Raw genomic sequence first — 21,984 nt, 5'->3', positions numbered from 1 at the left:
TCTGGAATTCCCTCCCCTACACCTCTTGGCCTCTCTACCTCACTTTCCTCCTTTAAGGCACTTATTAAAACCTACCTCTTTGATCAAACTTTTGGTCATCTGACCCAATATCTGCTTATGTGGCTCGGCATTATACTTTGTTTTATAATGCCTCTGTGAAGCACCTTGGGATGTTTTATTGCATTAAAGATGCTATATAAATATCAGTTTTTGTTGTTTTGTAGTGCCATAGGCCCTTTTACCCCAACCTGAGAGAACAGATGGGGCCTTCATTTAAAGTCCCATCTGAAAGACAGCACTTCATAGAGCGCAGCACTTCCTCACTACTGCACTGGAGTCTCAGCTTAGATTTTGTGCTGAAGTCTCTGGAGTGGGGCAAATGGCCTGTCAACATTCACTGTTTAGCTTCACACATTTGACCCAGTCAAATGAGCACGGCCATGGAACAAAATCATCGTAAAAGTGAGCACTTTCGGAAAGGAAGGGGATTTATGGAATTGGGAATTTTTCTGTGGAGATCAGATGAACTGAAATCCCTTCCTTCAGTAACTTTGTTTCTCGATTCTTATTAAAGCATCTTACACTATCTGAAGCATCCTTGAAGTCCTGAAGAGAATTCCAGAACTCTATCTAGATATATCACATAGGACACTGCCACATATATCTCTCACACAGATACTCATAGCCCTTTGATATGCCTGTACATCCTAATTTATTATCATTTACAACGGACATTGCCTTATCCTTGTATAGCTCCTTCAGCCTCCAGGTCTGCAGTGTTCTAACGGTTTTGCCCTAAACTTTCTACTGGCTGCTTGTGGGTGAATTCCAGTGTCTGCACTACTCAAAACATTTTAAAAATGTGTTATGATCCTGGCTGTGAAAAGGGCATCAATGAGTATATACATTTTTATTCTGGAGGACATCATCCATGGGGGGATATTTGCCAAACCTGTCTGTTGGTGTGGAGAGAAAAGGCAAAATAATGTTATATGCAAGTCCGGAACAATGCTTTTTCCTGTTTTTTGCTCCTTTCTATTTTTCTCCTTTATTGTCTCACCTTATTGAAGGTAGCAAGGGTAAGCTTCCTTAGGCATTACCAGCCCTTCCCGTATCTTAGTGCTGTCCACATAGTGAAGACGGAAACTTGCACTTACCACATGTTCAATGCCCAACCTTGTTGGGTGGGAGGGAGAAGTAAGTCTTCTTAAAGAGGTTAGCTCCAAGGTTCGTATAGAAACAGAAACACAGCCACCTTAAGACACAAATCACAGAGCTAACTGGGTTAGAAAGTAGCACAGCCTTTTTGAAAGTGAAATAATGGAAGAACATTTTTAGAAAAACTTGGCCAAAAATGATGGGATGAGATTTTCAAGCAGTGAAAAAATCCTACCAGGGAACTGATGGCGGGAGCCAACCCTGCAGGGGCGGGCAGCGGGACCCTGGGGCAGCATTTTGCCGGCAACGCCCAATTAAGACGCCGTTGCCGGGATTGCCATCCAATTGAGGATGGCGGCCTGCATCCCAGAGCTGCTGGCCCAATCAGAGGGCTGAGTTACACTCCTGAAGACGAGGTAGGTTTTTCCTCAGCAAGTCGGGGTCATGCAGGCAGGCTTTGACAATCGTGGTGGTGGGGGGTGCAGTGGGGTGGAGGGTGCCTATTCCAGTGCTAGTGCTTCAGCTGCAGGGGTGGCCATTGCCGCCGGGGGTTGGGGCCCATGATGTGGCCATTAAGGAGGCCCCAACCCCCACCACTCTGGGAACATGCTGGGAGGTTTACCTGGCGGTCTCCCCATGTGACAGCAGCCCCTCCTGACAACAGTAAACTGCTGGCGGGGGTGGGAAATGGCCCTTAATTGGGCACTTACTTCCCTCAGTTGGCCGCCCGTGGGTGGCCACATGGCTGATGCAGCCTGACTTCTTCCCGCCATTAGGAATATGCCATGGCAGCGAGAAGACATCGGGCTCCCCTTCCCCCGCCATATTACCAGCCCTCCCACCTTCCAGCCCGTCTCCAAAGGGCTGGTAAAATCCAGCCTGATATTTCCATTCTATCAATTTACCTCCATTCTAGCTATTTGGTACTTGTATCTAGTGAATGATGTGATATTATACTTGTGTGTAAATATATTTATAACCTCCCTTGCTGAGAATTGGGGTCAACTTCCTGTCTTTTTTTAGGGATTTATAACCCCATCTTTCTCTTCTCTTTTCCGTGAGCTACCTCGAGTCTGGTAATCCTTAGCAACCACATTAATACTTAGCCCAGTGACCTACACTCCTGATGATGTGCAAAAGTTGCTTGAAGGGTAATGTATTTATAAGTATACAGCTAAAAAAAATTCTCAGTGCCCCAGTGCAGGAAAATTTCCTTACTCCCAGATTCCCTGTAAATATAAGTTAGATCGACATTTACAGTGCTCAGGTACGCCACAAGAGGGCAAATGTGCTCCACGCTGAGGAAAGTGGAACAGATATGTAAGATGGAGAGGTCAGTAGTCAGTCTTCACCAATAGACTGATCCAATGATCGTTATTGTTTATTCATAGGCACTTTGGGGCTTATTTATTAATTATTATCTGCAACAGATATTTATAGAGGATATTCCAGTTACGTCTGGAAGCTTTGGATTTCTGCCCAAAGCCAAGCTGTAGACACAACATTGTACAGGAAACAATATAGGTACTGTGGAAATTAAGATGACTCATCCAGTACTTATTTCCTATTATAGTAGGACATTGTTAAGTATGCAAACTACACGTGATTAGCACTGTACCAAATCGTTAGCAGAAATTGTTATCTGATAGCTGACTTTTACTCTATGGAAATAAATTCCATTCTTGAGCTGTTGCGGTAGCATAGTGTCTTGGTGTCTTCACTTCAGTCAACATCGTAGCTTTGAGCTTCTGAATAAGTATTAAAACTTTGTTCTGAATAGGTTGTTGCCCTATTTCCATATTGGTGAACAGGAAGCACATGGGCATAATAGAGATGCTGCAATACACAGCAAGGATGAAACTTTCAAGGTGCGGTGCAACCAAAATAAAAATGTATTTAATGGGCTCTCCCAATGAGACAATGGATACATATGTTCCAATGTTGTGGTAATGAGACAAAGTCCCCAGTTAGCTTTCAGTTGAGGCTCCATTTCCAGTGCAGTAATCAGTCAACAAAATTGGAAACAAAAGTTCACCATTTGCATCGATGTCCCAGTAGTTCAGCTGTCCAATACAAAGCCTGGTGTGGAATTGAACCTTGTGGACATGAAATGCCCTGGATTTGGTCCATGATCTGTACAGAGTTAAATGATCGCAGTAGTTGGAGAACCATTGCTGGGCTCAGCATTTCTGAGGGGAGTGAAGAAAATTGGCCAGGTTCCTCCTTCTGACCATCAGATGCTGCAAGAACGGACAGACTGACAGATGTTAGGTGAACTGGGATCACCTGTGATGCCCCAAATAGTTGAATTGCTTGCCAATACTCTCAGACACAGAGAATGACCAGTGGGATGTAGTACCAGAGTGCTAGTGCTGCATCCCAGAATACTTAAAAAGTGGCCCTAGAAATAGTGGATGCATTGGTGGTCATCTTCCAAGATTCTATAGACTCTGGAACAGTTCCTACAGATTGGAGGGTAGCTAACGTAACCCCACTATTTAAAAAGGGAGGTAGAGAGAACACAGGGAATTATAGACCAATCAGCCTGACGTAGGTAGTGGGTAAAATTCTAGAGTTCATTATCAAAGATTTTACAGCAGAGCACTTGGAGAACAGTGGTAGAATCGGACAGAGTCAGCATGGATTTACGAAAGGGAAATCATGCTTGACAAATCTACTAGAATTCTTTGAGGATGTAACTAGTGGACTTGATGAGGAGGAGCCAGTGGATGTGGTTTATTTGGACTTTCAGAAGGCTTTTGACAACGTCACACATAAAAGAGGTTAGTGTGTAAAATTAAAGCGCATGGGATTGGGGGTAGTGTATTGCGATGGATAGAAAATGGTTGGCGGGCAGGAAACAAAGAGTAGGAATAAATGGGTCTTTTTCCGAATGGCAGGCACTGACTAGTGGGGTACCACAGGGATCGGTGCTAGGACCCCAGCTATTCACAATATACATTAATGACTTAGATGAGGGAACTAAATGTAATATCTCCAAATTTGCAGATGACACAAAACTGGGTGGGAGGGTGAGTTGTGAGGATGATGCAGAGAGGCTTCAGGGTGATTTGGACAAGTTGAGTGAGTGGGCTAATACATGGCAGATGCAGTATAATGTGGATAAATGTGAGGTTATCCACTTTGGTAGCAAAAACAGGAAGGCAGATTATTATCTGAACGGCTATAAACTGAGAGAGGGGAATATGCAACGAGACCTGAGTGTTCTCGTACATCTGTCGCTGAAGGTAAGCATGCAGGTGCAACAGGTGGTAAAAAGGGCAAATGGTATGTTGGCCTTCATAGCGAGAGGATTTGAGAGGATTCAAGCAGGGATGTCTTGCTGCAATTATACAGGGCCTTGGTGAGACCACACCTGGAATATTGTGTGCAGTTTTGGTCTCTTTATCTGAGGAGGATATTCTTGATATAGAGGGAGTGCAGTGAAGGTTTACCAGACTGATTCCTGGGATGGCGGGACTGACGTATGAGGAGAGATTGAGTCGGTCAGGATTATATTCGCTGGAGTTCAGAAGAGTGAGGGGGGATCTCATAGAAACCTATAAAATTCTAACAGGACATGACATGGTAGATGCAGGAAGGATGTTCCCGATGGAGGGGGAGTCCAGAACCAGGGGTCATAGTCTAAGGAAACGGGGTAAACCTTTGAGGACTGAGATGAGGAGAAATTTCTTCACCCAGACAGTGGTGAGCCTGTGGAATTCGCTACCACAGAAAGCAGTTGAGGTCAAAACATTGTATGTTTTCAAGAAGGAGTTAGATGTAGCTCTTGGAGAGAAAGGGATCAAAGGATATGGGGGGAAAATGGGAAAAGGTTACTGAGTTGGATGATCAGCCACGATCATAATGAATGGCGGAGCAGGCTCGAAGGGCTGAATGGCCTACTCCTGCTCCTATTGTCTGTGTTTCTATGTAGTGGGGCCAGTACCACTACTTTGATTGACTGGAGCGAATTGATAGAATCACATTTACTATCTGAAATGATTTTCTTGATTTAACCCATAGCTCTGATCTTACATACTGGAAAAGTCACCTCTATTTTCTTCAGTCATTCCAAATGAGTGTTTTTTTTTTATTCCAGGAGTCTGCTGTCCTTTCATACCTCCATTATAGTGTAATTACCAATCCAGACCATTTCAGTCTGCCTCTCCTTCACACTCTCAATTTGAAAATAGCAGACAGCATTGGATGATCAAAATGATGGATCCAATCCCACTATTTTGATTGTGTGACTTATGATATTACGCTAAGGTTTAAGGTTCTTTCAATTTCTGACTTCACGTTCTAGCCTTGGGCATATATTGGAAATTTGGGTGCATTCAGTTTGGTACAATGCTGTACTCAGGGCGGAGTTGGGGGGAGGGGGTGCCCTGAAGTATGATGCCAGGACAGGTTTACTTGCACCCATGCCATGTAGCAGAATGAGTTGAGGGGAAGTACCAGTTTGCCATTTGTTCAGAAATTCCATTTTATGCCTCCACATTGCATTGTCAATCCTTCCAATCTTGGTCACCAGTTATTCTCCGTCCCATTTATAGCTTTTCAAAAACTGAAATCTGCTCCGTCCAGTCTTGAGCCAGGTATTATATCTATACCTGGTATTGTAGTGCCAAGTGGGACTGAGACACAAGCATACCAATCGAGTGGAATGGTGTTCCTGCCAACCACTGTTAGTGCACAGCATATCAGTCAGCATCTGTAATGAGAAAAGAGACATTATGACATGTTGCATATGTACCCTCTATCAGACTGTTAGTGCCATCTTTCTGTTGAAAATTTATAGTGGGGATCCTTGTTGCAGATGGACAAGTTTTATCCTAGTGATATGGAGCAAACTGAGGCAATTATCCTGTGTAATTGGCAAGCAAGTGCACCAAGGGCTGCAGAATAGTCTGGGGCCTGCTAATCACCCCGGCATGTCTTCTTTCACCCTGTGTCACCTCTGCCATGAAATTGAGGCATTTCAAAATCAAGCTTTTCTTAACGAGTGAGCAAAAAGGGCCACCAACCCTGAAAAAATGTAATGCTGGATTCCCCTCCCAATTCTTTGCTTCAATTGCTCTCCTGATGCATCAAACTGGGAGTTATCTGTATAGGGTCCTTCAGAGTCACACAGTTACTGGGAGTTACCTGTATAGGGTCCTTCAGAGTCACACAGTTACTGGGAGTTACCTGTATAGGGTCCTTCAGAATCACACAGTTACTGGGAGTTACCTGTATAGGGTCCTTCAGAATCCCACAGTTACTGGGAGTTACCTGTATAGGGTCCTCCAGAATACCACAGTTACTGGGAGTTACCTGTATAGGGTCCTCCAGAATCCCACAGTTACTGGGAGTTACCTGTATAGGGTCCTTCAGAATCACACAGTTACTGGGAGTTACCTGTATAGGGTCCTTCAGAATCCCACAGTTACTGGGAGTTAGCTGTATCAGTTCCTCCAAAATCCCACAGTTACTGGGAGTTAGCTGTATTAGTTCCTCCAAAATCCCACAGTTACTGGGAGTTAGCTGTATCGGGTCCTCCACAATCCTACAGTTACTGGGAGTTAGCTGTATCAGGTCCTCCAAAATCCCACAGTTACTGGGAGTTAGCTGTATCAGTTCCTCCAGAATCCCACAGTTACTGGGAGTTAGCTGTATCAGTTCCTCCAAAATCCCACAGTTACTGGGAGTTACCTGTATCGGGTCCTCCACAATCCCACAGTTACTGGGAGTTACCTGTATCAGGTCCTCCAGAATCCCACAGTTACTGGGAGTTACCTGTATCGGGTCCTCCAGAATCCCACAGTTACTGGGAGTTACCTGTATCAGTTCCTCCAAAATCCCACAGTTACTGGGAGTTACCTGTATCAGGTCCTCCAAAATCCCACAGTTACTGGGAGTTAGCTGTATCAGGTCCTCCAAAATCCCACAGTTACTGGGAGTTAGCTGTATCAGTTCCTCCAAAATCCCACAGTTACTGGGAGTTAGCTGTATCAGTTCCTCCAAAATCCCACAGTTACTGGGAGTTAGCTGTATCAGGTCCTCCAAAATCCCACAGTTACTGGGAGTTAGCTGTATCAGGTCCTCCAAAATCCCACAGTTACTGGGAGTTAGCTGTATCAGTTCCTCCAAAATCCCACAGTTACTGGGAGTTAGCTGTATCAGTTCCTCCAAAATCCCACAGTTACTGGGAGTTAGCTGTATCAGTTCCTCCAAAATCCCACAGTTACAGGGAGTTAGCTGTATCAGGTCCTCCAAAATCCCACAGTTACTGGGAGTTAGCTGTATCAGTTCCTCCAAAATCCCACAGTTACTGGGAGTTAGCTGTATCAGGTCCTCCAGAATCCCACAGTTACTGGGAGTTAGCTGTATCAGGTCCTCCAAAATCCCACAGTTACTGGGAGTTAGCTGTATCAGGTCCTCCAGAATCCCACAGTTACTGGGAGTTAGCTGTATCAGGTCCTCCAAAATCCCACAGTTACTGGGAGTTAGCTGTATCAGGTCCTCCAGAATCCCACAGTTACTGGGAGTTAGCTGTATCAGTTCCTCCAAAATCCCACAGTTACTGGGAGTTAGCTGTATCAGGTCCTCCAGAATCCCACAGTTACTGGGAGTTAGCTGTATCAGTTCCTCCAAAATCCCACAGTTACTGGGAGTTAGCTGTATCGGGTCCTCCACAATCCTACAGTTACTGGGAGTTACCTGTATCAGGTCCTCCAAAATCCCACAGTTACTGGGAGTTAGCTGTATCAGGTCCTCCAAAATCCCACAGTTACTGGGAGTTAGCTGTATCAGTTCCTCCAAAATCCCACAGTTACTGGGAGTTAGCTGTATCAGGTCCTCCAAAATCCCACAGTTACTGGGAGTTAGCTGTATCAGTTCCTCCAAAATCCCACAGTTACTGGGAGTTAGCTGTATCAGGTCCTCCAGAATCCCACAGTTACTGGGAGTTAGCTGTATCAGTTCCTCCAAAATCCCACAGTTACTGGGAGTTAGCTGTATCAGTTCCTCCAAAATCCCACAGTTACTGGGAGTTAGCTGTATCAGGTCCTCCAGAATCCCACAGTTACTGGGAGTTAGCTGTATCAGGTCCTCCAGAATCCTACAGTTACTGGGAGTTAGCTGTATCAGGTCCTCCAGAATCCCATAGTGCTCTCATTATTGGTTAAACCTACACAGTACATCCAAAATGCTCAGAAATCTATCTTTGTAGAAGACTTTCAAAGGTTCACACATGCCTCAGCCATCGGGGAGTGCAGCATCCACTCACTGCTGCCCATTTGAACTTCTGCAACATTTTTCTTGATGCTCAGCATTTATACTGAACAGCTTAAGAAGTAAATTAGGGGAAATAAATTAAGTAATTTTAATTTTCTATCCTATTTGTGCTTTGGCAAGGCTAACAAATTATCCAGCGACTTGACATTGGGATAAGAAAGGCTCAATGGGTTTTAATCTGTTTTAGGTACATTCAGATATTCATGGTGGCCACTTTACCTTGTTATTTGTTTGCACTGGAGTGTCAGAAGAGACAGCATTAGAGAAAGAGAGACAGAGAGATAATGAGAAAGAAGTACAATGAAAGAAGAATGAAAAGGAAACTAAACAGAGGTCTGCATTGAGCATCCATCAATTTAACAGAATAAATAGAAAATACCTCTTCTCTCCTGAATGCCCCTTCACTAACTATCCCTTATGTTGAAACTGTCTCTTGTAACTTCTTCAAACTCTCTTTGATACTAATGGTTCAGTTGCTGACTCTTCTAAAAAGAAAACTATCCATGTTGGGTCACCTTTCTCCTTTAACTCTAATCTTAATGATTTTGGTAAAGACTCTTTCATCATTATACAATTCTATTCAAACATAATGATGATCAACATCAGGACTTACCCAGCTATGAGCCCTAATCTTATTTAACAACATCTTGTGTGTCACCTTATTGAATGCCTTCTGAAAATCCAAATATACCACATCCACTGGTTCCCCCTTATCTACTCTGCTAGTTAGACCCTCAAAAAAACAAATAGATTTGTGGTACATGAAGCTCAGAATCAAATAGAACATTGAGGTCATGTACTTGACTGAGTATATGGAAGGAGCATGGAATCAGGGCCTAAAATGTATGGAGTTTGTGTACTGTCCTGAATGTGCTGTTGTATCTTTTGCAGCACCAAATTTAACTGCAACATAATAAATTAAATGAAGAGGTGCCTCTGAGCTTGAGGTACCAAGATCCCCTTTGCCCCAAAAGATTGTGACCAAGGTAAAGGTTTTCTGGCTGCCAGTGAACTGAGGGGGATTATTTTAGCCAGCAATACAGTTTTCACTCCAGCCACTGGGGTGAGTATCATGACCAGAAAACAAAACTGTGAATTACTATATTGTGTTTTAACTGTGGTTCAGTGGGATCTATTGTGGAGTATAAAAAGGACACCGAAAGCTTCTAGCAGGAGCATAGAATTGCTTTTGACTGGAATATATATATGCCAATCATGTTAATGGTATTGTGAATGCCACACCAGCTGTGTAGTGCAACACAGTGTTTGTTTTCTATTGCAAGCATAGGTGATGAACTGAATCTGAAATCCTAATCAGATCCCAGCTTATCTGATAAAGGGTCCACATCTGAAAGATCAAAATAGTCCATTTTCTGCACAGATGCTGACTGACTTTTTTTTTTATTTCCAACATATACTTTATTCATAAAAATCTGTAAAAATTACATTGCCAAACAGTTTCCAAACAGCACCAAAAAATACAAACATTGCAAGGGAGATCAGTTTCCTTCAATACTGTCATGAGTTTCTTCCCAACCCTTCCGTTTCACAATTGTCATGTCAATTACAGTTTTACATTTACAGCAATTGAGAATATTAACGATACAGTTCGAGGGGTTTCCCATGGATCCAGCCCCTCAGTCCAGCTTGGTGGGGGAACCTTACACTGTGGTCTTTCCCCATTGAGCCTTTGCTGCGACTGCCCCAAGCTTTAGTGCGTCCCTCAGCACGTAGTGCTGGACCTTGGAATGTGCCAGTCTGCAACATTCGGTGGTGGACAACTCTTTGCGCTGGAAGACCAGCAAGTTTCGGGCAGACCAAAGGGCGTCTTTCACCGAATTGATAGTCCTCCAGCAGCAGTTGATGTTTGTCTCGGTGTGCGTCCCTGGGAACAGCCCGTAGAGCACAGACTCCTGTGTTACAGAGCTGCTTGGGATGAACCTTGACAAAAACCACTGCATCTCTTTCCACACCTGCTTTGCAAAGGCACATTCCAGGAGGAGGTGGGCGACTGTCTCTTCCCCACCACAGCCAACGCGGGGGCACTGTGCGGAGGGGGCGAGACTTCGGGTGTGCATGAAGGATCTGACGGGGAGGGCCCTTCTCACCACCAGCCAAGCTACGTCTTGGTGCTTGTTTGAAAGTTCTGGTGATGAGGCATTCCGCCAAATGACTTTGACGGTCTGCTCGGGGAACCATCCGACAGGATCCACCGTTTCCTTTTCCCGTAGGGCCTTGAGGACATTCCGTGCAGACCACTGCCTGATGGACCGGTGGTCAAAGGTGTTTTCCCGCAGAAACTGCTCCACGAAGGATAGGTGATACGGCACCGCCCAACTGCATGGAGCGTTCCGCGGCAATGTGACCAGGCCCATCCTTCGCAACACCGGGGACAGATAGAACCTCAGCACTTAGTGACACTTGGAGTTTGCGTACTGGGGATCTACACACAGCTTGATGCAGCCGCACACGAAGGTGGTCATCAGGATGAGGGCCACGTTGGGTACATTTTTCCCGCCCTTGTCCAGAGATTTGAACATCGTGTCCCTCCGGACCCGGTCCATTTTAGATCCCCAGACGAAGCGGAAAATGGCTCGGGTGACTGCCACGGCGCAGGAGTGGTGTATGGGCCAGACCTGCGCCACGTAGGGCAACAACGTGAGCGCCTCGCACCTGATGACCAGGTTCTTACCCACAATGGAGATGCTGACTGACCTGCTAACTGTTTGCAGCATTTTCTGTTTTTGTTTTACCTGATTCAGATGCCTCTCGGTTTCTCCAGTTGGGATTAAGAGCACTTTTACATAAATGTTGACTTGAACAGGTATTTTCTAAAATGCATTTAAATGGTAAAAGTATATTTAGCTCTTCAGATGTACTTTCCCCCTCAATTTTAAATGCCTGAATGCGAGTTCAGTTTGAGGCGTATTCTAATTTGTTAAACTGTGGATTAATGCAATGTTAATGGTTCAATTTTCTGCTCTGAATTCAGTCCAATTAAAAGAATACAAACAGAAAGTAATTTGAGTGACTTCAGGGGTAAATCTGGAGTAGGACTGCCACCCATCCAGTTTTGGACTGGTTGGTTTCTGAGTGGGCCGTCTGGAAATTCCTGAAATGAAAACCAGACACCAAAAGCCTGTATTTAAAATAGAAATCCATTTTATTTCTGCTTACTTCTGTTTCTCATGATATGCAAGCATTAGTTATTGAGGTTTTCAAAACATTTTCATCTTCAGCAAGGAAGTCAAAGCATGATTCCACTTTCGGATTTGGCAACGCTAATTTGAATTTTTCTTTCAGACCTGGGCTGCATATTTTACTGTTTCAAGCAACTGATCAGATAGTCAGAAAACCTGCTGATGTTTCTGCAGGACTTTAGTTTCCAGGTAATGCAAACATCCTACATGAAATACACAATCATGCCAGTTGTACACCTGTGCCTTGTAATTTTTCATCAGAGTAAGTGCAGTTTACAGGTAAGGTTCATGCAAAGCTTGTGCTTTCCCACCAACCAGCCTATCCTATGTTAGGGGAATTAAAGTCATTTTTAGTCAGCTGGAACATTTCATCTCTTTTTGTGGCTTCTTTACCCAGCTGTTTGGAAACTCCATACTTTCCTAACTCTACATTGGTAAATTGTATCAACACAAATAAATGAGAGAGAAAAAACTGAAATGCTGGAAATATAAACAGGAAGATCTGGAAATACGCAATCAGTCAATTAATATCTATAAATGGAAAAGTTAATCTTTTTCAAAATGTTAATGTGTCATTTTATAGATTGATCTACTGTGCATTTCCAGTATTTTCTGTTTTATTTTAGTCCCTGAACTTTGCTCCAGCCCCATTGCATCAACTAACCACTTTGCCTGACTCTCAGGTCCTTTTATGTTGATGTTGGTTTCTTTGGTTCCTGAAGTGCAGGTCTCACAAAGCCAGTGGCAATCCCAATGTCAACCAGCTGCTGGGGAACAATGTTTTTTTACCAGACCTTCCCAGTGGCCACGTTTAGCAAATCCAGCAGGTTTATGTTGGGGTTATCAACAGTTTAATGACACCCACACTTTTGGAACTGAGAATGTAAATGTCGCACTGACATCGATATAAAAAGGGCTTTAGTCTATTACCATTGATTCTTCCAGTCATTAATAACTTTCCTTGTGACTCACAAATAACCTGGACAGTTTGTCAATTTTCTCATCAGAATTATCCTCAACACTTCTCTCTTGTGCTAGTTCTGGTCATTCTCCTTGTTCCGCTACTTTCAAACATGCTTAACAGCCTTACCTCTGTAGTAGCACTTTAACCTTTCAGTCAAAAGGTCATGGGTTCATTCCAGAGATGTAAGCACATCATTCTGGCTGATGTTGAAGTGTGGTACTGAGGCAGAGCTACGCTGTCAGATGTGCTGTCTTTCAGATGAGACGTTAGACCACGATCCTATCGAACTTCTCAAGTGCACAATTTGAAGAAGAGCAGAGGAGTTCTCGTAGTGTCATGCTCAATATTAATCCTTCAACCAATATCATGAAAACAGATTATCACGTCATTACCAACTTGCTGTTTGTGAGACCTTACTGTACACAAATTAAATGCTGTGCTTTCTGTACTTTACAACAGTGACTACCTTCAAAAGTATTTTATTGGCTAATAAGCAGTTTGCAATCTCCTAAGGTCATGAAAGGCACTCAATGCAAGTTCTTCCATTTTTTTCTTTCTGTACCACCTTCTCACTTCACACTGTGCAAGGTCCAATTTTTACATCCGTACAGTTTCACAGAGAGTAATTGACTGCTGATAGCCATGGTAGTTAGATGGTTCCTCTGAATTCCTTCTATGCATAGCAACAATTTGATAGGCCTTTGTTGCCAATGATGCAATTCTTTACATTTCCCCAACCTATTCTTTTGACTGGAGGATTATGGTGACAAGTTATAACAATGAAACCTAACATTTCTTAGTTTAAAAACAACTTTTACATGATTTTTTTTGAGAAATCTAGAATGATGACTCACAAATTAGTTCTTTTTGTGTGAACATCATGATGCATCAGGAATGCGAAGCCTGCCTAAGGTATCATGGACCAAAAGTGCTCTTTTTAAAAACAACCTATAAAATTCAAACAATATAAACTGAATGCAGTAAAAGCTACCAAGGAATCACTTAAAGGCTCTAATCTAATATTGGAATCCCGATGACACTTATAAACTGAGATCTTTATGACATCTTAATCCTGTACTGGATTACACTTAGGATAACAAACAGCCTGGCTGTTTGACTAAAACAGTGGTGTATTGAGGGATATAGGTGATGTTGATAAACTCTGACCCCTTACTCTCATTTTTAAATGTCATCTCAACTCCAAGATATGTTAATACCTTGGAAACACAGTGCAGAGTGTGGTTTTTTTTTGTCTTTGGGAGTGTTGACTGATGGGGTGGTCAATACCTGAGACTGGATGGCGTGAATTTAACAGCCGAGGTGTTTTAGTGCCTTAAACAGTGTTGATATGGAGATTCATATGATTGAATAAAATAGGAGGACTGTGTAAGTCCATGAATTAGGAAGATAAAAATTAAGTTCAGTAATTTTTAAAAGTGCCAAATGTAGCAGTAATATCCTGGAAATTTAATTTACATCTTGTCAGTCCAACCTAAAGAAGGGTCGTGAAATATCCCTCACTATCAATATCCTGAAACCATACTTGCCTTTCCATAGACCCACATACCTGAGCATGGACTCATTCCATTTGCTATCCCTTTCACAGTAATTATTGTTCTTTTATTCTTCAGCGTTATATCAACTTTGAACTTAAAACAAAATTTAAAAGCCCATATTAACATTTTTCACCGTACCTCAATATAAATTATCTCCACTCTAATGTTTAGAAATGCATATTTTTTAAAAAACAGTGATAGTTGAAATTCAGAGATCTGTCGGTCTAATTTCACAGGCCCCCGATACTTTCGCAGTCGCGAGTCCTGTCTCCAGTTTAACAAATGAATAATTAATTTGGAGAATATTGCCTAATGATTTTTTAAGCAACACTGTGACACGGCAACATTACTGGTTTGAGCGACTCTGGGGGTTGATACAAAACACATACTCAACTGGCGCCTGAGCGTCATTACCGACAATTAAAATAATTGTTGCCTATCCAGTTCCTGCATTCCCCCGAGGCATCTCCGAGACCGATCGCCTTTTTCACATCATTGTCCAGGTATCTCTCGCGTCGCATCAATGGACACAATCTCAACTCTGTGCAAAATACAGCACATTCCCAGATCAGCTTCCAACATAGTCGGCATGTGAGATTTTAAAATACAGCCATGTGATTTTGTAAGGAAAATTCATTAATACATTTGAGTCACATGTCGGCTTATCACTTTTATCCGCTACATATGGCATTAGAAAAGTGTGTTATTCATTTCAAGATAGGATTACTTTCTAAGTATATCCTGCTTTCATTGTGTACAAATATATCAGTGGAATCAGTACAAGCTCCGAACATTCGCCATTAATGAATGATCTGAAGAATCTAATGTTCTTCAGTACTGACAACTAAAGATTTAGTAGTTTTGTACATGTATATGTTTTCGGGCGCGCTAACTCAGATGTTTTCCAATGGGACTGAATACGTGTGCTTGAAAAAATACCTATTGCCATGTGAAAATTGACACACCTGTTTCAATAGCTTTCTAAAACAATTCACCTTCTTTGCGAAGGGAAATCTTACCCATTATGTTTCCTACATTACAACAGTTACAACACTTCACACATACTTCATTGGCTGTAAAGATTGGAGACGCCTGGTGGTCGTGAAAGGCGCTATATAAATGCAAAGTCTTTCTTTTATATTGTGCCACCATTTGCAGTTCTTAATGTTTGAATTTCCTATGTTAACATTCCCTATGTTATTCCACTGATGGTGAGAACGGTGTATGATAGAAGCATTCCTCTCGATTGATTTTCAAGGAGTTAATGCACGCATCTTTCGTTGGGAAATGGTTTCATGTTTTGAGGGTTTTGTGAATATTGTGTTTACCAAAGTGGAAGTGGAGTATAGCAGTAGATATTTTTGAGAAATTCTGAACCACAACTCTGAATAAAGTGCAATTGGGTGGAACCTTACCATTTTCGAATCTAAATTACTTTGGATTTTTTTTTGTCAAAACGCCGGCCAAGCTAACCCATAGAGTAACTGTAAAATGTTAGAAGGTTCCGCAGTAGGCGCCTGAATTCGTAGTTTTTAAAAAGATTTATGAAGTAGTAATTGTGCGTGTCCTTTTTTAGGCTGTGTAAAATATTTAGTGGGAATTGGCTAAATGTCACGCTCATTTCGTTCAATGCTTTGCTCTATTGTCTGATTTCAAAGTGGAGATATCAAATGCGATAGGTCTGAGGGCGCTCTGTCTTTTGATGGTCTCAGACGTTATACCAACAAAGTAATTAACATATCACTCACAATATTCCATTGGCTTGATACTGATCACAATCGACGGTGTTTGCATCGTATTGTTTTGGGGCTGATAATTGACTGTCAGTTGCTCTCTCTGTCGTCTCGGTGGCGCCGGGTGCCTTTTGATTGCTAATTTAACTTAACTGTCTGCAGCCCCTCCTCTTAAGACACAAAAACATACACAGAGCCTCTCAGACCAGACGCGAAGTCCCATTCCCCTTACACAGCGCATGGCCTGAGTTATCCAGTAACTATCTCTGGAATATTCGCTAAAGGAACTTTGGAACATGCACTCATTCCACCTTGACCATTTAAACTATATTGCGGCAATGTCATAACCTATTTAGAGACGGGCGTTATCCTGAATTGAGTCTTTTGGTGGAAATGTACAAAATATAAAAAAATAACATTAACATCATCGTGCATTGATGTTGAAACAAATCGCAAGGTAAACAGAAAGCGCATTTTCGGATCTGGAATGACGTGCATCATTGCTAAATCGACACCGAGGTATTATGTTTCAGAGTAATGAATCACAATGCTGCGTTCTTCAAATACAAACCATTCCTTCAACTTTACCACAAAGGTGGACCCTGCATTCAAACTTAGCAGCGTCATTACATTTCATCCAATATTAAAGTAAAGGCGAAGATTGTTTCTTATTCCATATATACACATCTTGTCAGATGCTGCCAGACCTGCTGAGTGGTTCCAGCATTTCTTGTTTTTATTTCAGATTTCCAGCATCCGCAGTATTTTGCTTTTATATTATTGTCAATATGTGTAACGTGTAAAAGATATACTCTATTAAAATGAATTGGCACCTAATACTTAAGTTTAAGCTGAAAGCTATTAGTTTATTGTCCACCATTTTGATCCATTGGCTTTGTTATAAAAATGAGCAATTTCCAATTTAATCAATTCTACATTATGTTTGCATTATCAATCTTACAACGCACTTTCTGTGGTGATATGACAATCCTTACTGCTTTCAACCAATGTAAACTGTACAATGTTATCTTCCCATTCATTTAGAAGAGTTAGTGGAAACGAGATATTTGGGACGAAGGCACTTCTGAAGAGGTTAGGATGGGGAAATTCAAACTTCTCTGCTGCTGCCTTTTATATTGGAGAATTCCCAGAGGAGATCCAGAGTATGAATGAAACTGCGGACGGATGTGATTGACATACTGGGATATCCATTTAAAAACTACTCTCCTGCAGTAACGTTCCCTCAGAAACGGCAGGAACCAATCATTGGAGGGTTAAGGGGTGGAATGAACCGCCCCCTGAGCTGTCAATCAAGTCCGGTCGCGATGGGCAAGCCGCCTGGAGATTCTGTGCGGCGGGGAAACGAATATTTCAGGCAGTGATTGGTTCTTTGCTCTAAGGAGGGCGGGGTAATGTTATGCTGTCAATCAGAGAGGCTGGGCATTGAGTGGGACAGCGGGAGAGCACGCCGGGCTCGGCTGAGTGCTGGAGGAGCTGCTTTTAAAAGGCACGGAGAGAAGCCAGTTACCTGCGGCAGAGTGAGTCAGGATCCAAGGCAAGTCCAGTCCGCCTGGCGGCTGCTGCTTCCTCTATGGAGCTCGTGTTGTGAAGGGCAGCAGGACAAGTTCCAGCAGATTGGCCAAAGACTTTGAAGGAGGTGGCAGAGTGCGTAGCTTGGCGGGGAAATCGGTCTGGAAGATCGTGTCCAATAACTTCCTTTTTCATAAAGCTATTTCGTGCTACTTAAATGGATCGCCATCCGAATCTCATGTGGATTTGGCTGCAGCTAGAACTGTGCGCGATGGCGATTCTCCTGACTAAAGGTGAGTGAGTGAACTCCAACAGGGTGATGGGGAGACCAGTACAGCCCTGCACCTTCATCCCTGGAGGTTAGGGAAAGGAGGCGGCAGGATGAAAGTGTTGATCCCTCCGCTACATACCTTTTGCTGATTTTAAAAGTCTTCCGTTTCTCGCGAAACCTATGAATTCATTCTATTCTAGATCGATGCATAAAATCAAGCTTGTTTGTCCTCCTGCAATCCTGGCTTGCTTTTATTTTTAATGCAAACCCACTGATTTCCCATTCCTGTATAAATCTTGCTTCTCGCGGCAGTTCATTGCCTTCATTGTAAGTAGAGCTAAGGGGCAAGCGGTTGTCAAAATGTTTTTGTTAGCCGCCTTTAATGAATTTCTAAACGCTAAGAGGAAAGGACCCGGTTTCTCCTTTTAAAAGATTACAATGTAGCCCCAAGCGCCTTTTAAAAAGGCACGGACCATTTTTTAAAAAATAATGTAAATATATATTTTGAATGTTCATGGTTCCTATGGGGGGGGGGGAGGGAATTGATGGAAGATTTGTTTTTTGAGTCAAGTTGTAGAACAACTAGTTGACGGAAATCACCAAAAATCTTCAAATTACACTTTCACTGAGTTTCTAGTAATCGTGTATGTTTTCAGGTGACACAGTAGGGATACAAGTAACAAGAGTAACTTTCTTACATCGTCTTTCTCCATTTTTGGGAGGTATAACCCATTCTCTTGATGTTTGGTTGTAACTGATCTCCAGCACTTCCATAAGCAGCGCTGGAGGTTAAGATGAGCAACCTAATTGTGTGTTAACTTTTATTTATTTTTTGGTACAAACGTGTAATTAACCCAAATAGGAGCCCTGTCGTCAGCAGCTGGGCTTTCTGGCCGCATCAAAGGCAAGAGCTGGGAGTGATCCAGACTGATGTGAAGTCACCGATACCGAAACTATGTGGCTGATAATGATATAATTAGGGGATCACAGACTTCTCTCCTGCCAGTTCACATCAAAAGCTTTCTTTAAAAAAAGTCTGTACTGTCTCATTTTGGTGGAATGCAAACTCGTAAAAAAAAACAACTTAAAATTAGCAAGGACAGAGAATGAATGCTTGAGTTGCAGCAACTTTTTTTGCTAAAAGATTTAAAGATCCCAAGTTTTTAAGGTTTCTGCACTTTTAGTTATGTGAGATTTGCAAACTGGACGCTGTGAAGCTATGTAGGTTTTAAATCTGGGGGAGATTTGAACATCCAACCGTCATGAATGTATCCACATTAGTAATTTTACACAGTCGATTCTTTACCTTCCATTAGTCCTGGGGACAGGGAGTTGGTCTTCAGGATCTTTTAGCATTAAAGGTGGAAGCTGAGCTTAGGTGGGTGAAACCTGATCGCTTTCAGGCGAATGTGGCAAGGCTCCCTAAGTCCTGTAACATACAAAGAGAACTTATGTTTTCAAGTAATTTCTCAATAGCGGAAGCTATTAAGATTTTTAAAAGAGAGAAGCACGTGCAGTTTTTAGGCTTGTTTGTGGTCGGAGTGGAGCTCTTGCCAAGGCCCCTTTTTTATATATATAAAAAAAATGCTTTGTTGAGAAACCTCTCGGTAATTTCCAAGCCTGAAGGTTACTAAAACTCGGCATTTGCCTCCATCAGAAGTCAGCTTGCATGTCTGCCGTCTGTATGATATTTCACTTTTTAAAAAAGAAAAATTACGAGTTTCCATTTGAGTTGAAAGAAATTGTCTTTGGCAAACAAACCACTAATTATAAGCTTCATGGTTCCTGTTTTAGAATGCTGCCTAAAAGGCATTTGCACGAACCGGTCTGAAGAAAGCCCTTTTGTGTCCTTTTCTATATACCTGTTTCATTTCCAGTTTAAAAATAACCATAGTTTGAACAGCAATGTAGTTTTATTTATAAAAGTGCTCCTTTTTTAGTGGCGTTCTTTTCTCTTTCTAGTCTAAAGGACGAGAATGTTGTGCTTTCAAGCGTCCTGTCCTTTCAATGAAGTTTCCAATCGCTAAACTTGAGCCCAGTAAATAGTTTTGCCAGTACTCGTAGTTATCGCGCTTTCTGTGTAGACTGGTTGGAAAAACTTTAGCTTGAATAACTAAGTCTACTGGGATGTTTGGAGACATCGCGCAGGGAGCTGGAAGAAGTAAACTACTAATTATCAACTTTACTGTGTGTGAGCTCAATCAAAAAGTGCACATCAGCAGTTGAGAATTAACCTATTGCAATGGAGCAAGTTCATTCGTTTTTCGCATGTTGTAATGACTGGTCGAGTCTGATATAGAAAATTAACTGTTCCTTTTTAACTTTAGGTGAGATTAGATGCTACTGTGATGCACCTAACTGTGTGGCAACGGGTTATATGTGCAAATCAGAACTGTCGGCGTGTTTTTCAAGACTGCTGGACCCCCAGAATACGAACTCTCCTTTAACTCATGGGTGCTTAGACACTATTTCAAATTCAGCAAGCATCTGCCATGCCAAAAGATTGCAGAATCGCACAGGGACCTGGCCCATGTTGGAGTGCTGTCATGAGGATATGTGCAATTATAGAGGACTCCAAGACGTTCTTTCATATCCTCGGAGTGAGACCTCCGGTAAGAGATTTTTCTGTTAAATCCCTGCCTGATCTATAAGGCGATGACAGCCAAGACTTTGGATGGCTGGTATTGATTTTGTTAATGTAATTAGAGACACAGGGAGGGAATGGCAAGATACGAGCTGAATCTTTAGCAGAGACACATAATATCTTACTGTTAACATTAGAGGACTAGTAAAAGGTTTTCCCTATTAAGCATTTTGTTGTCTTTCTGGGGCAGCAATTAAATTAAAGCAAAATGGTTTCCTGGATTTTGGTTTATTGAACCTCAATGCTATCTTGCCTGTCTTGTTCTGTTTGCTATTAAACTTGAGAGATTGTAGGAATACCGAGTGCATAAATTGCCTAAATGCTTAATAGACTTTGTTTTGAGTAGAGGATTTAATTTTTGAAATATTTTATACAGTATATTAGAAACATGGCTCTTGGCGATTAAAAGGCTGTGCACCCTATGACTCATATGACCTTTTACACTTCCAAGATTAAATTAATATCTGAATGGGGATTGTACTGATCTTAACGCAACAGTTGGTTGCTTGCTAAATGTACCAAATCTGCTCAATCTTTTCCTTTTTTGTTTCTTTTCTCCCCTTCCCAGATCAGGGAAATCGGTACCATCATGACTCCAGTAAGAGCCTGATCACCAGGGTTCAAGAACTCACTTCCTCGAAAGAGCTCTGGTTCAGAGCTGCAGTTATTGCTGTGCCTATTGCTGGTGGCCTCATTCTGGTACTGCTGATCATGCTGGCCCTGCGAATGCTTCGCAGCGAAAACAAAAGACTTCAGGACCAACGGCGGCAGATGTTGTCTCGTTTACATTATAGTTTCCATGGGCACCACTCCAAAAAGGGGCAGGTGGCTAAACTAGATTTGGAGTGTATGGTGCCTGTGACTGGCCACGAGAATTGCTGCATGACCTGTGATAAAATCAGGCACTCTGATCTCAGTCACGACAAGCTTCTCTCTCTGGTTCACTGGGGGATGTACAGCGGACGTGGAAAGTTGGAGTTTGTATGACCGAGTTTTAACTTGAGCCGCTGGTGGTTCTAATCTGCTGGACAAGTGCACTTTATGTGAAAAGACAATCATGGACTTATTGAGGAGCTGTAATTTTAAAGAAGACTGAAGGTTGAACAAAGGACCTGATTTTAATATATTCTACACATAGAGTCCTTGCCTCTGTGAAGGTTTCCAAAATTTCTCATTTGCACACTTTGTATAAGAATGAATTCTACACTTTGTTTCTAGAAACAATTCACAAAGCTCGGGGAGAGGGGGGAACAAAAGGAAAAATAATGATTTTTTTTGAGCTAGCAGAAATGGAGATAAACTGATGTATACTTGTGTGCACTCCTGCTCTTTATATGCTTCCTGTTCCAATTTATTGTAAGAATATGAAAATATATTTTTTCTCTAATTCTGATAAGGTATCCTGGTTTTATTATAGACAAAAATCCCAATTAAATGTATTTTTTGGAGAATCAGAGCTAATATATTCTTTGTAGTTGTGGGATTTCCCACTTAAAAGAATAATGAGGAGATAACTGCAGAAGACAGTAGTGATTCTGTCCAGCTTTTGTTTGACTGCACAGCAAGCTGTACTTGATTGCATTTACTCCTACACTAGCTGTAATCATGTGAAAGGAAACTTCTTTGTCCACATCCTATTTTTCTCCT

The 21,984-nt window shown here is 42.1% G+C and overlaps 1 protein-coding gene across 1 annotated transcript; it reads left to right on the top strand.

Annotated features, from left to right (window-relative positions):
- The first annotated feature begins 17,326 nt into the window (after positions 1 to 17,326).
- Positions 17,327 to 21,733, top strand: bambia (BMP and activin membrane-bound inhibitor (Xenopus laevis) homolog a). Its single transcript, XM_068051826.1, has 3 exons — positions 17,327 to 17,715; positions 20,021 to 20,305; positions 20,906 to 21,733. The coding sequence occupies exons 1-3, from the start codon at positions 17,640 to 17,642 to the stop codon at positions 21,322 to 21,324; spliced, it is 780 nt and encodes a 259-aa protein (XP_067907927.1). The 5' UTR covers positions 17,327 to 17,639; the 3' UTR covers positions 21,325 to 21,733.
- Positions 21,734 to 21,984: the final 251 nt, after the last annotated feature.

Source organism: Heterodontus francisci, chromosome 2 (assembly GCF_036365525.1).
Source record: "Heterodontus francisci isolate sHetFra1 chromosome 2, sHetFra1.hap1, whole genome shotgun sequence".
Taxonomy (NCBI): domain Eukaryota; kingdom Metazoa; phylum Chordata; class Chondrichthyes; order Heterodontiformes; family Heterodontidae; genus Heterodontus; species Heterodontus francisci.
Note: the sequence above shows the minus strand (reverse complement) of the source record. Positions and strands in the feature narration are given on the sequence as shown.

Coding starts and splice junctions, on each gene's coding strand:
- bambia (XM_068051826.1), top strand. CDS start 17,640: ATGGATCGCCATCCGAATCTCATGTGGATTTGGCTGCAGCTAGAACTG. Junction 17,716..20,020: donor GGCGATTCTCCTGACTAAAG/GTGAGTGAGTGA, acceptor TTTTAACTTTAG/GTGAGATTAGATGCTACTGT. Junction 20,306..20,905: donor TCCTCGGAGTGAGACCTCCG/GTAAGAGATTTT, acceptor TCCCCTTCCCAG/ATCAGGGAAATCGGTACCAT.